Source organism: Ptychodera flava, chromosome 22 (assembly GCF_041260155.1).
Source record: "Ptychodera flava strain L36383 chromosome 22, AS_Pfla_20210202, whole genome shotgun sequence".
In the NCBI taxonomy this organism is placed as follows: domain Eukaryota; kingdom Metazoa; phylum Hemichordata; class Enteropneusta; family Ptychoderidae; genus Ptychodera; species Ptychodera flava.
This window is the reverse complement of record NC_091949.1, coordinates 27526309-27541198: the sequence shown is the minus strand read 5'-3', so window position 1 is coordinate 27541198 and position 14890 is coordinate 27526309. Positions and strand designations below refer to the sequence as shown.

At 38.5% G+C, this 14890-nt stretch overlaps 2 protein-coding genes across 2 annotated transcripts; both read left to right on the top strand.

The window, feature by feature from the left end:
• The first annotated feature begins 1085 nt into the window (after nt 1-1085).
• Nucleotides 1086-6062, top strand: LOC139123104 (uncharacterized). Its single transcript, XM_070689094.1, has 4 exons — nt 1086-1285; nt 2368-2640; nt 3186-3281; nt 3627-6062. Exons 2-4 carry the CDS (start codon nt 2385-2387, stop codon nt 4727-4729), a joined length of 1455 nt encoding a protein of 484 aa, XP_070545195.1. The 5' UTR covers nt 1086-1285; nt 2368-2384; the 3' UTR covers nt 4730-6062.
• Nucleotides 6063-8125: 2063 nt separating this feature from the next.
• On the top strand, nt 8126-14071 carry LOC139123100 (uncharacterized). The gene is made up of 4 exons (XM_070689090.1): nt 8126-8395; nt 9955-10236; nt 10480-10575; nt 11636-14071. Exons 1-4 carry the CDS (start codon nt 8221-8223, stop codon nt 12655-12657), a joined length of 1575 nt encoding a protein of 524 aa, XP_070545191.1. The 5' UTR covers nt 8126-8220; the 3' UTR covers nt 12658-14071.
• Nucleotides 14072-14890: the final 819 nt, after the last annotated feature.

The window sequence follows — 14890 nt, the reverse complement described above, 5'->3', positions numbered from 1 at the left end:
CCAGTTTCATTATTTTTTACTTTTGATCAAATTTTGCAATCGCAAAAATTTTACATTTACTGAGATAACTTGTGAATTTGAAAATCCAATAAAATGCATCGATATATTTTCGATTGGACATATCAATATAGCAATCTTCATGACTTGTGTCAAGGGTCACCGGCTGAATGCAAAGTACGCAGGCAGGCGCTAGCAGGGCGCCGCTAAAGGCAGGGCTAGGGAGTTGGCGTTACTGGAGCCTCGAGCAAGCGTTGATTAGTTCGTTGACCTATAGGGCACTCCACTATCTGCCACAGCCATCGAGGCCAACAACACCTGTAACGAAGGAGAGTAACAGAATTTCCCTGCACAATTTTTATCAAAAAATAAACAACAGCTGTCATTTAAACAGTGAACTGTCACTTGCAATCGAAACTGTAGCTCTGCGCGAGCTTTCTGAGCTTTTGAGTACAGTGGTGATTATGTTTTATAGTTTGATCTTCACACGTTAAGGTAATATGCGCCTCGAAAGTTAAGGACTTCAACTTTCGCTAAAATTTTCTTCAAGGAATCTTCCAACTATTAACTTTCAAAATCAAGAATTAAAAACGGTGGTCAGCGTGCACATCTTTGTACTAGAGAGACAAATAATCCAAGCTATACCAATATTTGAAGTTCAAAATGGCCGCCATCCCTGTGTTAATGCCATGGAGGAAAAAAAAATTATTTTCAAAAAACTAAGACGGTGAAAGTTTTTCTTACTCAAAGAGCTTAAATATAAACCCCGACAGGTGGAAGATCAGGAAAGAATTGAAAACGTTTTGGAGTCCAAATATCTGTCCCCGAGGCGCATTCTACCTTAAGTAACTAGCTCTGTTTCAACTCCTGTCTTTCAAATGGCTTTGAAATGTTTTTTTTTTTTTAAAAAGTGTTCTCAAATAGGTCACTGACTTATTCAAGCATGACAAGCAGTATGATGGTGACGACATCGTGTCATTAAATGTTCTCTAAAGTAACCGCCAATGTTTGAACCTATCGAAGAGCGTCGTGTACACGGAAGCGGAATGCACACAAACATCACGTGTTTGACTTTTTTCAGGAAGAATATTACCCACAAGCATCACGCGCTTGCGTTTTTGCAGGAACAAAGTTCTGCTTCTCCGTTCAACGATAGGCAGTCCTATTTCTACCGTCTACGGTTGAACACTGCAGCATATTTCAACGCCTGGCTACTCGGTGAGGGACGTCTGTCAAGATTTCTATTCTCGGTTCCACTCGGGAGCACTTTGAGGTTCTTGGAGCAAAGGTAGGGACCGAAATCGCTTTCTCTCGCTTGACTCGATATGCCAACGTTTGTTAGCGATTGAATTTTGCTGTTGGTGGAGCACACGCATGCTACCGTAAATGACATATATCTCGACTATTGAACCAGTCTTTTTTAAGGGTGGGGATTTGGCCCAGCGGTTTTGATTGTGATGTCTTCGCTAGTTGACTCAGTGCCGTGTGTTGTGAGTTTGTATCCAATTTAAAATCTGCTGAATCTGACATGTAGTCTGTGAAGATGTGCATCGTCATACTTGGAACACTACAGAACACTTTGGGGCGAGTAGAGAGTAACATTTAAGGGAAACGGCTGTTGCAAATTCAGCTTAGTTAAAATGTCCGGTAACTTGCGGATATCATAGATTGTGATGCCTTCACCAGGTGAGTCGGTGCCGTGCGCTGTGAGTTCGAATCCAATCGAAAATCTGTTGAATGTCACATGTATTCTGCGAAGGTGTATGTCGTCATACAGGGAACACTAAAGAACACTTTGGGGCGAGTAGAGAGAAACAATTAAGGGAAACGGCTGTTGCATATTCAGCATAGTTAAAATGCCCAGTAACTTGTGGATATCATAGTTTGGCCAGAAAAACATTCGTAACAGAACCAGATTAAACCAAGCGTAATTAAAATTTTGAGGAAGATTTTCTGCCATCAGCGGGCGGAGAAGTGTAAAGTTTTTCTGTGCTGGCAATTTCTACTTGAAAAAAGTTCCGAGAGAATGACAGGAAATTCCAAACCATTGGAAGGGTAATGGCGCGCATGTGTAATTGGTAGACAACAGGAAAGGAAAAGTTTTCGTGACGTTCTTAAACGAGGAAATTTGGTGGATGGGGACTTTTGAATAAAAGTGGGTTCCAGCCATTTGCGCATCGTTTGCATCCCGTAGGAAACATAACACTATTCAAAACAGGTTGAGTTGTATTTGAAACGTGTAAAGCTCTCTGACTCAAGTTGATCGAAAGCTGCTGGTCGGCTATCGCCATATACATTATTACCTGTTTACCACTTTCATGTAGCGTAATTTCGAAACATGTTGTGAAACTAAGTGCTTTTTGATTTCAGAATAAACAAATATTGAGATGTCAATATCCACAAGGAAATGGCCAATCATTGTCCGTTACAGTCTTGGCATCTTGGGATACGTCAAACGTAAAAACAGTAACAACTTAAGAAGATGTTTTCCCTGTTTACTGAAGCACAAAGGTTTGGAAAATTTGCACGAGTTGTTTGATATCGGACACACGGCGGAGAGGGAGGCTACCAATGATTCGTCGACATCGTGTTCGATATGTAGATCTTTGAATGACACGTGGCAAGAGAGACGTTCAGAGATAGGTAAGTCGTGCAAGATACACTGGAGATTCATTAACTCTTATATGATATATTTGCAAACATTCATTAATGAAATAAGGACCCACCCATTTGCCCAAACCTGATTTTCCCAACTGCTTAACCCTTTGCAGTACAGGCACAGTCCCGGAAAATCACGAAGATTTCGAAATTTACAGGGCGAATGGCAAATGTTTGAACCTGACGATGCAATAAGATGAGAAACTCCCTGTTTGTCCCTGTTATTTTTAAATAAAAGATCGATGCAAGCTGACATATCCTTGATTTTAGTCGAAAAGTTTGTCATCATGATAAAGATTAGTGAACACACTTAACGTTCAGAGTTAAACACCGGCAACTTAAGGGGCCAATACGGTAAGGGTAGCGGATATAAGGTTCATAACTAGAGGCCTCAAGGAAAGATTTATGTCCAAGAATATTTCCTTGTGCGGAATCCCTGACAGAACCCAAAGCAATAAACACATCTGTTCACGTACAGCCTCATAGCGAGGATACGCATTGAAGTGACATTGACTTTACATTCTTTGCAGACAAACAAAGGCGATCCACAACTTCAGAAGCAACGCCACTGAACACGCAATATCAAACTGATCGACGATCAAACCAAATTAATATTCAAGGGGCAGGTAGGAACGATTCCCCTGATTCCAACTTTACATCACTGCCAGGACTGTTTAAATGGCTGTTTCCCGTGTCCGACACTCTTGTTGTCTTCCCTAGACTATATATACACCTTCAGGAATGGAAAAAGGTATTCTTAATAGACAGGTGAAATTCTATTCAAAGTGTAACTTTTGTTTTATTAAATGTCCTTAATAAAGACGTGTCCTGATTAGAGAGGAGTCCTTAATAGACAGGTTTCACTGTACATCATTTGTTAACAAAACTTTTCAAACATGTTTGAAATTATTTTGCCACATTTGTTTGTTCTCACTGCCTGATAAAATATGCATGTTAATTCTTCTTCGCAGGTTGTACACCACATAGAAATGGAGGAAAACGGTCAGCACTGTTACAATGGATTGTACCCCTAACATGGCCTTTGATTATAATTAGTTTAATGTTGAGCGACTGGGCAGAGCGCGTTGTGTCCAACTGGGGAAAAAGAGATTTAACTTTACACCTGTTATCAGCCTCTACCTATGTCCTACCCTTGGTGGTTGTCACCTCAATACGCATGGTTTCGATGATTTATGAGTGGGCGCCCCCAACGAAGAATTGGTGGGTGTATGCTCTCACCAAAGGCAATGTACTTACTCGTCTAAACGTCTTGGATTTGTCGCGTTATACAGCATTTGGTTATCTGTCGGTTGCATTTGCCCTTGTTTGCGTATGCTGCGAACTGTTGTACCAAGTCCACCTACTTTCGAAGTGTCCCGATTCAGTCAGTTATAGAACATCAATAAAGTATTACATTGACTTAGTGGCTTTTACCGTTGGTGACTTCATGTTTGCAGCATTCTGCTTTGAAGTTCATCTACTAAAGCGCTGTTTACAGTCAGATATTAACCTTTGTTTGTTGTTCGTGAAACGAAATGTCGAGAATGGTCTTGATTTGTGCCGCCAACGGATCCTGGCGACGTATTCCGAGTTTTTGAAGTTACAGAGTCTTGTTTCTTCTTGGCTGGTGTTTCAGTTCTCCATTTCCGTATTTAAGCTTTCATGCCATATTTACTGGAATTATACCGTGTTTGCGGTACACACTCACGTAATTCCGGCCATTTTGATAAACATTGTCATTTGGTGTGAAACCATGATGTTCCTCCTGCTTCCAATATTCGCCGTTGGGGGCTTCAGCATTTTTTATCTATGGAACGACTTCAAGTTAGACTGCAAGCGGATGCAACGAAGAAAAGACGGTGAGAATTGGCATAAGGTTACAAAACTTTTGAAGACTCTCAATGCAACCGAATCCGGCATCTACCTTACTGCTTTCTTTTCAATTCTGAGTGTATTTTCAGCCCTACACCTCAGTAGCCAATATGGTGACTACTGGAGAGTATTTAACACCACAACAATTCATCACACAACAAGCACTTCAGGAAACACAACTTTCTCGACAATGTGTTATTGATGTGTCAAAAAACATTGAACTTGTTATCATTTTTTAGCTGTTTAAGAGCAAGGTTTCATTATGACTTTATTTGTTCTAAAATGAAATCTAAAACCAATACTTGTGCCTCAGTGTTCGTAACTCAGTGTGTGCAATGTAATGTAGGTAGGTAGGTAGGTAGGTAGGTAGGTAGGTAGGTAGGTAGGTAGGTAGGTTGGTAGGCAGGCAGGTAGGCAGGCAGGCAGGCAGGCAGGCAGGCAGGCAGGCATGCATGCATGCATGCATGCATGCATGTATGTATGTATGTATGTATGTATGTATGTATGTATGTATGTATGTATGTATGTATGTATGTATGTATGTATGTATGTATGTCTTTAAGGGTAAATGGATGGATGGATGGTTCATTGGATGCATTAATGGGTGGTTATGTGTGTGTGTGTGTCTGTAATTTCTGTGGTTGTGTGCGATATTCTTTCTCACAGTGTTAATACTGTTACAGTTGTTTAGTTCTTAAGCTATGTACTACATTACTATACAAATAACTGATCGATTTAAATTATTTAAGAGATAGACGTCATAAAAAGGGACATTTGTCGCGGATACAGAGTTTCGTTCGGCATCGCTAACTTAAAAGACTTTAATACATATTTTCCTCTTTATTGCATTTGACAGGAAGAATAGTTTCACGGTATTGAACATATTTTACATTTATCATATGTGTCATCATTTCAGACAAATTCGTTTTAAGATATTTTAAACCCTCTTGATTGTAATGCCTTGTGATATTCTATTTATCAGCCTCGGAGAACGCTTTTTTCAATTTGATGATTTTACATTGCAATGTAACAGAAATTTAAAAATACACCATGTAGATTGGATTGGACAGTTTTGAAAGCTAAGTTACAATACATTTGTCATAAAAACCACGAACAAAATATCGGAAGACAATTATCTAGATTACAGAAATTGTCAATATTTGTTGCTTTTTTCACTGTGGCAATGCCCTGTTGTTCTGTTGTTGTTGTTTTTACTTTACCTTTTGAGTATATTGTTCCTGTTTTTTTTTCACCGAGTTAGTATATTGCTGTAAATCTTTGCAAGCTGGTGAAAGTTAGTCTGGGAAATAATGGTGTGATATTGACGGAAGTGTTTGTGGACGATGGTTTATGCAATAATAAAGTACAATATAATGGATAAGTATTCGTCACTCGTGTACTTTTCAGTGGTAATCGGCTTCCAAGAAATTTAGTCGATCGTACGATATGTTTGGTGTTGACTTTCCTGTAATTGCTATACAGAAGCGCTTTTCAAATAGCTTTGTCATACAATAAAGTTTGATATTGACAACCCAAGTTTAACATTGTGTTTCTTTAATTTTATGTAATATCCATTGCTTTGATTGAGCATATGTGTGATGTATGATGCATGTACGAATGCTTAGTGAACTCTGCAGAGTGCGGAGGGGTCTGGGTGAGAAAAATTGTTACACCTTGGCTTAGTTATTGAGCCACTATCTTTTAAAAGAGGGGATTTAAGCCAGTGACTGTGCTGTCTTCGCTATCTGACAGGGCGCCGTGACACTTGTTGACAAGACTTGCATTCAAAGATGAAAAACATTACTTTGACAAAGTTTAAACAACTCCAAAGGCCAAAAGAACAGTTTTAAGGTCTATACTTAACGCAAGAGTCAAATTCCTCTCTTGGCAGCCACTCAGCAGAGTTGGTACGGTAAGGAATTAACATTGGCATAGACAAGAAAAACTATTTCTCCCCATAGTTTGGTGTAGAACACCGTCGACAGTCATGTAATCAGAATTTAAACTTTAAATTCAAATACTCAATGTCAACCATGTGCACATGCCACAAGCACAACGCTAGAACGCTCCTCGGGGATAGAAAATCGGGATTTTAAATGTTATCAAATCTTTTCTGATAACCACTTATGGAGAGGCTCATTTTAAAGCTCTGGTGAAGTAAAAGTTTTTACTGTCTTAGTTTTTCAAACATCGAACATTATATTTTTCCTCATTGAGTTAACACAGGGATGGTGGCCAGTTTGAATTTCAAATGTCACGAAATCTTAGATAAATTTGTCTCGCTGGTACCAAATTTTGCACGGTAATCCCCTATTTTTATTCCTGCTTTGGTAAGAGAATAGTCAAAAGTTTCATTTAGGAAAGTATGAGCACAAGTTTAAATCTTTCCCTTTCGAGGCGCATATTACCTGAAAGGTCGAAATTTCAGTGCTGTTGTTCGGGTGCATAAACTGGTGCCTCGGTCATACGCGCAAGAGGCACAGCGAAGTCAGTGTTTTATGGTTGATGAGTAATTCTATGAGCTCAACTTTCGCTTTCGTTTCAGATTTCGAACGCGGGGGATTACCACGCCAGATGTACGCCGGCGATATGCTCGAGTGAAAGGAGAATTAGCGAAAACATGTGAGAATTAGTCAAGTCTTTACACTAGACATCATTCTCGTTGCAAGAATGCATGCCAAACTCATACAAATTCTGTCTGCGAAAATGAATTCCGCGTTGAAAGCAATCCACACACTCGTTATTTTTTTTACGTCAGATTGCACGCTGCCTTTTGTACGTATTAACTATTGCAGAACGACGGACGAACTCTCGATGTTTCATGTCAAACGCCCCCTCTAGGTTTCGATTTGAGATTGTTCGTATATTATATTGGAACTTTAGATTTTCACTGAAGTTTACCGAGTCATCCACCATTTCAACTACGCTGATTGTCTCTAATGTTAGTATAGATGAAATTTAAGTGGCCATCCATTTCTACATTCAGCCATTAAACAAGTAAAATTTTATATTTTCATTAAAACATTAAACAAACGAAAACTCAATTCTGCCCATGTCAAACAGACTCCGCACAGCCATGTATCAAGAAAGACATAAGAGACTTTTAGAGTTCAAAGTCTTTCCCGGAGTTGAATTCCGCCATGAACGTTGTAAAATCCGCTAAAAGACATTAATTTTTTCTTACTTGGACGTTTGAGGTATGTATTATAAGTGATAGAATGACCAAGAAAGTGTTGTTTATGATGGGGTATATTTTATTCTGCGGGGAATGTTAAAGCCTACCGGACTCATTAAAAACAAAAGTTTGCTCTCTCAGCCCTGTAAGTTGATCCTAACTGATAATCTTTAGGAAATGGTAGGGCTCGAGTTTTCTCGTGACTTGTATCGTGACCAGTGAAGTGTTAACGAGAGTTAATAAAAAAAACTAGCTCTGAAAACCAGCTCCTATACTTACCGAAAGTGCTTGATATAGTCGAGTAGACATTTAACCCTTTGACCTCTACAGTGTAAGTCTTAGCGTCAACTGTTTATGCCCAATTGATTGATGGGACACATATATTTAAATGCATTTCGATGACGTATCAGGTATGACGGTCATTGTTCTCGGTGACGATATTTTAACTAACAACGCATATGTGAAGACGCCGTTTTTGTTTGAAACAAAGAGCGGCCCATTCAATAGCTCGAAAACAAATGTTGTCATCATCACGGACAGGAAAATCCACCACGTCGCCTATTAGAATTCTGCACGAATCCAAGTTTTGTTTCTCCTCCCGACAGAACTGCCACCTCGCATGGTCAGCGAGGGAAGACAAAGAAGGCTTCGAAATCCTTGGCCGTACTTGTCACTCTGAATTTGGAGATACAGGTGGGAAGACTATAATCACTTCGCTTCCTGTCTTTAGTTGATTAGATATGTCTTTGCTGTCAACTTTTGTCGGTAAGGGACGTCAGTAGTGGTCGAGTTACTGCAGGCCTACATTCTGCGATCACCGACTGCGTCGCTTATCTTACCTATCGTCCGAGTGGGGAGTTAGACGTCGTGCAGTAGCCATGGATAAATATTCACTTAATTTTGCTGTTTCATCAGTTAATTTTAAATTTTCTATATTTTAGATCAAAATGTAGGCTTCAAACACACGGGCCGACTCAGTAAATAAACGCATAGAACTGAAATTTGACAGCGTTTGAAACCGACTCGGTGAAATTCAAATCTTCATCAGTCGCTGCGCCAGCAAAGCAGGAATAGCTCTCTTCGTAGCGAAATCCGTTATAAATTACTGTTTTTGACATGGCTTCCTACAAAAAAAATCACCTTTAAAGAATAGCACTCCTGAATAATGTGGAAATTCATGAATATTCAGTTTCTTTGTTCCTTGTCAGCTGTTTCTTACGTTAGAACATACGAAAGGACTTTGGTCCGAATAAAAATGTCACGTGTTAAAGGAGAAGTTGTAAGGCCATTTAAGAAAAATTCTTTGTTTGCCGTCCTTGGATTTTTAAAAACCTACCAGTCATACAAATCAGACAGAAGGAAAAACAAACATGGACAAAACGCACAAGTTTGTTAACAAAAGGTCAACTTTCATTGATCATTTCTGTTGGAAATGTAATGTTTTTATTTGTAATAGCGTTAACATTGTGTATGTTATCTTACTGTTCTCTGTAAATCTATCAGCACGTGGACGACAAAAAAATAATTTTATTTAAGGGGCCTATGGCATAATACAGTTGACTTGCAACGTAGACACCATGCAACAACCTGCAGAGGAACACACTTTCTTTGGAATTAAATTGGCCGTGGAAAGTAACATGGAGTTTGCGTGGATTTACTATTTATATGTTCGTACATTTTAATTTTAGAAAGAGCAGTAAAATCATGGACTTATACTTTTGACGTGACCATGTCCTGGGGCTCAACATCTCTAGCCCACGATATACATTATCGGGCATTCTCTGCATAAAATGATTTTGGTTTTCTTTCTTTCTGCTGAAAACACCCGTTCATTAATTTCTAAAGTCGCTAGTTCTTGCAAGTTATAGGGACCTGAAAAAATACACACTAATTGACTGGGATGGAATGTTACACTTGCTAGGGAATTTTAGTCTAACACTGATGTTTTTGACGTCGTTTCATGGCATTTTCACCACTGTGAAAGCACTTGTTTTATTGAATACTTAAATCTCGAGTGGCTGTACTGTTCAAGCTTTACAAACACATAATTGTGTCTTTGTTCAAATGTGTGTAAAATAGAGCAAGGCTTCGCCAACAGAACTCTCAAATTTGACAATTTCAGAAGGTCAGCATTTTACGTTTTTCGTCTAAACCAAAATCAGTGACATTGTTCAGCTGGTTATGATACCATGATGCAATACACCCCGAACCGAAACATGTTGTGAAAGTGACTCCCTTTTACATAATATCAGGTTTTAAAACAGCTACCAAAATGTCAACCTCCAGAAGGAAATGGCCAATTGTCATCCGTTACAGTCTTGGCATCCTGGGATACGTCAAGCGTAAAAATAGTAACAACTTCAGAAGATGTTTGCCGTGTTTACTGAAGCACAAAGGTTTGGAAAATTTACACGAGTTGTTTGAGATTGACGAAGAAAAAGTGGCCGAGAACGAGGGTGCCGGTGATTCGAAGAAATCGTGTCCGATTTGCGCAGATTTGAATAAAACGTGGCAAGATAATAGGCCAATAGCGGGTAAGTAATTTTCAGTCGAGGAGATAGTATGAGCGATAATATTCAAGATTTTATCAACATACTTTTAATATCCAAATTATTGATAAGTTTACTTCTGGTGAAAGTGAAATCCATCAAGTTATCTCTACAGCAAAGAAAGAATACAGGCAAGAAAGAGAAGTAGAACAAAAGTCAAAAGGTTTATCACATGACACGGAAGAGATGACGTCACAGGTCTGAGACACGTTTCGGTATTCTTTACAGTCGACCAATTCCAATCGACTGGTTTGCAGGAGACACAATCCATCAATCAAAGTCAACACGATCGACAAGTAAACCAAGTGAATATACAAATAGAAGGTAACATGTGTTTCTTTGGTCTAGAATTACCGTCACTGAGGGTTTTTCACACCCCGCTTCGCTCTCCGAGTGAATATCTGCCTTCGCTTTTATCGTCCTGTCTGATCTTTTTCCTCTCAACCTGTCTCTGTCAGTCTGTCTGCCTGTCTGTCTCCTACATTCCCTTATCCTCTTTTTCAAATATATAAAGGCTCCTTCTAACAAGGTTTGGGAGGTTTTGAATATGAAAAACGCATATTTTATTTATATAACAATAATAGTTTGTTCGGTATTATATCATACCGTTATATTGATGGCGCAAATACAGCAATCTGATTGGTCGAGACGTGAAAAGAACGGTGGTATATTCGCGATATACTACGGTTGGCACACGCACGCGCTCTCGGCAAGAGCAAAAATCCATATAGATCGTGCATATATGTCATGAACTGATCAAAATCTTGTGGTACACCATCGCTGAGTGTTTTATTGCTTAAATATAGGCCACTGGCCTTTTTTACAATACAACAAAATAGTATTTTACACTATTGGAAGTATTTCTGATATATTTTATTTATATTAAATTTCTCTATTCGTCTGAAGCTGTAAAAGGTATACTTCATTAGAGTTCATTATTTGTATTAGAAACGTAGTCAACGAGGCTGCCTTTCTTTCTGTTTTCAAACAAAGATCTTTTGATGTTTGGTCCCAGCAACGGAAGATGAATCTTTTCACCACCTCCAAGTTGAATTCATATCGACTGTTTAAAAATAAACTTGTTCTTCAGAAGTATGTACATGTTGTGAATATTGAAACATTTAGAATGTCACTTTGTAAACTTAGGGTGTCAAATCATAAACTTAGAATCGAAAGTGGTAGATTTGAGATCATGCAAAGTGGAAAAAACTATGCCTGTTAAGTGATATGAATCGGTTGAAAATGAGTTTCATTTCTGCTTATTGCGTCTTGTTTAAAAAGATTTGCGAAAACGTTTTCTTTCATCATGTTATCGTGAATACCAACTCAGATGAAATTTATAATCCCGATGAACTCTAACACAATATTTTAATTTTCTTTGCAGGTAATTCTTCATCTGGAAATAAAAAGAAATGGTCACCATTTGTGCAATGGCTCATATCGTTAGCGTTTGTCGTGATCATAACTGGTTTAATGCTGAGTGACTGGGCAGCCCGCGTTGTAATAAACTGGGGAAAAAGAGATTTGACGTTACATCTGCTATCGGCCTCCACCTATGTCCTACCCTTGGTGGTTGTCACCACAATACGTATTATTTCGATGATCTATGAGTGGGCGCCACCAACGAACGATCGGTCGGTGTATGCCCTCACCAAAGGCAATGTACTTACCCGTCTGAATATGTGTGATTTGTCACGTTGTACGGCGTTTGGATACTTGTCGGTAGCATTCGCCCTTGTTTGCGCAAGCCGCGAAGTGTCGTACCAGTCTTACAGGTTTTCGCATTACCCTGAAAATTTCGCTAATAACGACTACATCGACTTCGTGGCTTTCATAATCGGAGACTTCATGTTTGCGGCATTCTGTTACGAAATTAATTTACTGAAGCACTGTTTACAGTCAGATATTAACCTTTGTTTGTTGTTCGTGAAACGAAATATCAAGAATGGTCTTGATTTGTGCCGCCAACGGATCCTGGCGACGTATTCCGAGTTTTTAAAGTTACACAATCTTGTTTCTTCTTGGCTGGTGTTTCAGTTCTCCATTTCTGTATTTAAGCTTTCATGCCATATTTACTGGAATTATAACGCATTTGCGACATACGCACATGTAACTCCGGCCAATTTAATCAACATCATCATCTGGTGTGAAAGCACGATGTTTCTCCTACTTCCAATATTCGCCGTTGGGGGTTTCAGCATTTCATATCTGTGGAACGACTTCAAGTTAGACTGCAAGCGGATGCAACGAAGAAAAGACGGTGAGAATTGGCATAGAGTTGTAAAACTTTTGAAGACTCTCAATGCAACCGAATCCGGCATCCTCCTTACTGCTTTCTTTTCAATTCTGAGTGTATTTTTAGCCCTGAAACTCGACAAACAATATGGTGACTACTGGATTGTATAAACTGCTGCTGGATATTCATTGGCCCAATGTTATCAGTGAAGGCTTATTTACCTGAAAGCTGTCCCCTTCGCAACGAAGAGCGATATCAAACTTATTCACAAGAAAGAGGAATGTGACCAGCTTTGTAACTGGAGACCGATGTGCTTTCTCAATATTGATTATAATACCTCAGCTGCAGCTTTTTCCACCAGGTTACAATCTGTGCTCCCTTTCAAACTGAATTCTGACCAAACTGTTTACATGAAAGGCAGAGACCAAGGGAAAAATATCCGTCTTATTCAATACATTATTGACTACACTAATACTGAAAGTGGCACAAAGCAGGTGGTGGTTGCTTTCATACGCCAAAACCCAGTCATCTAGATATCCGCAATCAAATTATTTTGGGCAATATCAACATCTGAAACAATGGTAAACTATTTTCATCCACAGTGGATTAGTTCGAATCTACATTAATGACATTGTCGATGACCATGGCGACTTTCTTTCGCCTATAGTGTGGCTAGAAAAACTGAATATCAAGACTAATTGGATTGTGGAATGGAATGGAAAAAAGTTTCAAATCTCATTCCTAAATAATGGAAACTTATTCTGAAAGACACCGGTCTTGATTAGATGCGTAGACAATATGATTTTGTGTATGTAAACGGAAATTGTTTTTCTCTTTCACAAGAACTGATTACTTTAACATCCAAGTTTTTTATGACAATTTTGTTGCCAAACATTTCATACGCCCCTATTTTGAAGGCATCTTAAGACTTACACTACGCTTCAATGGGTAAATCAAACAATCTCTCTTTCAACTGATAACAAGCTAGCTGAATTCAATTTCAAGATTGTTCACAATATTCTTCAAAATGGTGTGAAGCTTTTCAACCGGAAAATCAGCGACACTGACAAGTGTACTCTCTGTAATGTTCCTTAGAAGTATGAGCATTAAATTTATTTCTGAATTGTCAAAGACTTGGAATTTTGGTATCGTTTTTCAATTTTATTTGGTAAACTAGATATTCGGTTCAATATTAGCTATCAAATCACTGTTTTAGGTCACAAGCCCCTTCTTAATTTGCCCTTATTTCGATTCATAAACTGCATTGCTACAATAGCAAAATATTGTGTTTCCTCTTCTAAGCTTCAAAACCGATTCAAATAGTTCCAGATCAATGATGTGCTTCAGTTTATTTTACAAGTATCTGCTCTACACTTATCATATACAGAGAATTTAAAAAAAACCAAGATTTGTATGAATTTTGGAAAAACTTTTTGTCTTAAGACTCAAGTCCTTTTTTATTGCACTGTATTTTTATTCGACATCTGTTATAGAAATCTGCAGGGCAATTGCCTCGGATTGTAACTTTTCTTTTTGAAATCTGTATCGAACTGTAATCAGTAAATAAAAATATGATCATATATGAAAAAAATAAAACAAATTTCGTATTCCCCTCATTAAGATAAAAAAATTTCAATCCCCCCCCCCCGCACAGAAAAATAAACACGTATTGCGTAGTTGTGCACGCAGATGTTCAACTATACATTTTAATACAGTCCCTCAGCCTACAAGACAATTTTGTAAACTGATTCATTTTTCCTGGTTATTTTTCAGCTTTTTTGTAATTTGTTAACGCGTTAGTGCACTTTTTGGATGTGTGTCCGAGTTGACTTGAGTTAATCAAAATCTGGCAGAGTCAATGGTACCCGTTGAAGAGTACCAAATGACGATAATGAGAGGCCACATTTTTTTTAAATACTGGAAAACTGAGCTTTGTGCCCTACCTACCAAATAAATTACATTAAATTGCACTGATTAGACAGAAGTTGAGTTGAGATTTATGTTGAGAGTTGGAAGTTGAGAGACTTCGCTTCACCGTTACTGTTTTGTAATGAAGATCTCAAGTGGTGCTGACAAATTGATGAGTTATCTTCAGTAACTGAAGGAATGACGTTCCAAGACCGGTACCGAAACTCAGAGACTTTAAAGTAAAGAACCGTAATTAGTACGTATTCCTGCTCAGTGGGGTCAGAACACATGACCAAAACAGCCATTCCTGGACATGATTTATCGTAAAGTATGAAATAATCGATGGAATGATAAAGAATGAAAGATCTTGTCAATAAGGAAGATTTTAATCTTCATGAGCAGGAATCAGAACAAAATTTATCCCCAAAGCATATCTTAACCTCGTTGAAGTTTTCTGGCAGCATTTTCCCGGCCTGGTGTTTCCAGACTTTCCTT

Coding starts and splice junctions, on each gene's coding strand:
- LOC139123104 (XM_070689094.1), top strand. CDS start 2,385: ATGTCAATATCCACAAGGAAATGGCCAATCATTGTCCGTTACAGTCTT. Junction 2,641..3,185: donor AGAGAGACGTTCAGAGATAG/GTAAGTCGTGCA, acceptor CATTCTTTGCAG/ACAAACAAAGGCGATCCACA. Junction 3,282..3,626: donor AATTAATATTCAAGGGGCAG/GTAGGAACGATT, acceptor TCTTCTTCGCAG/GTTGTACACCACATAGAAAT.
- LOC139123100 (XM_070689090.1), top strand. CDS start 8,221: ATGTTGTCATCATCACGGACAGGAAAATCCACCACGTCGCCTATTAGA. Junction 10,237..10,479: donor AGATAATAGGCCAATAGCGG/GTAAGTAATTTT, acceptor TATTCTTTACAG/TCGACCAATTCCAATCGACT. Junction 10,576..11,635: donor AGTGAATATACAAATAGAAG/GTAACATGTGTT, acceptor TTTTCTTTGCAG/GTAATTCTTCATCTGGAAAT.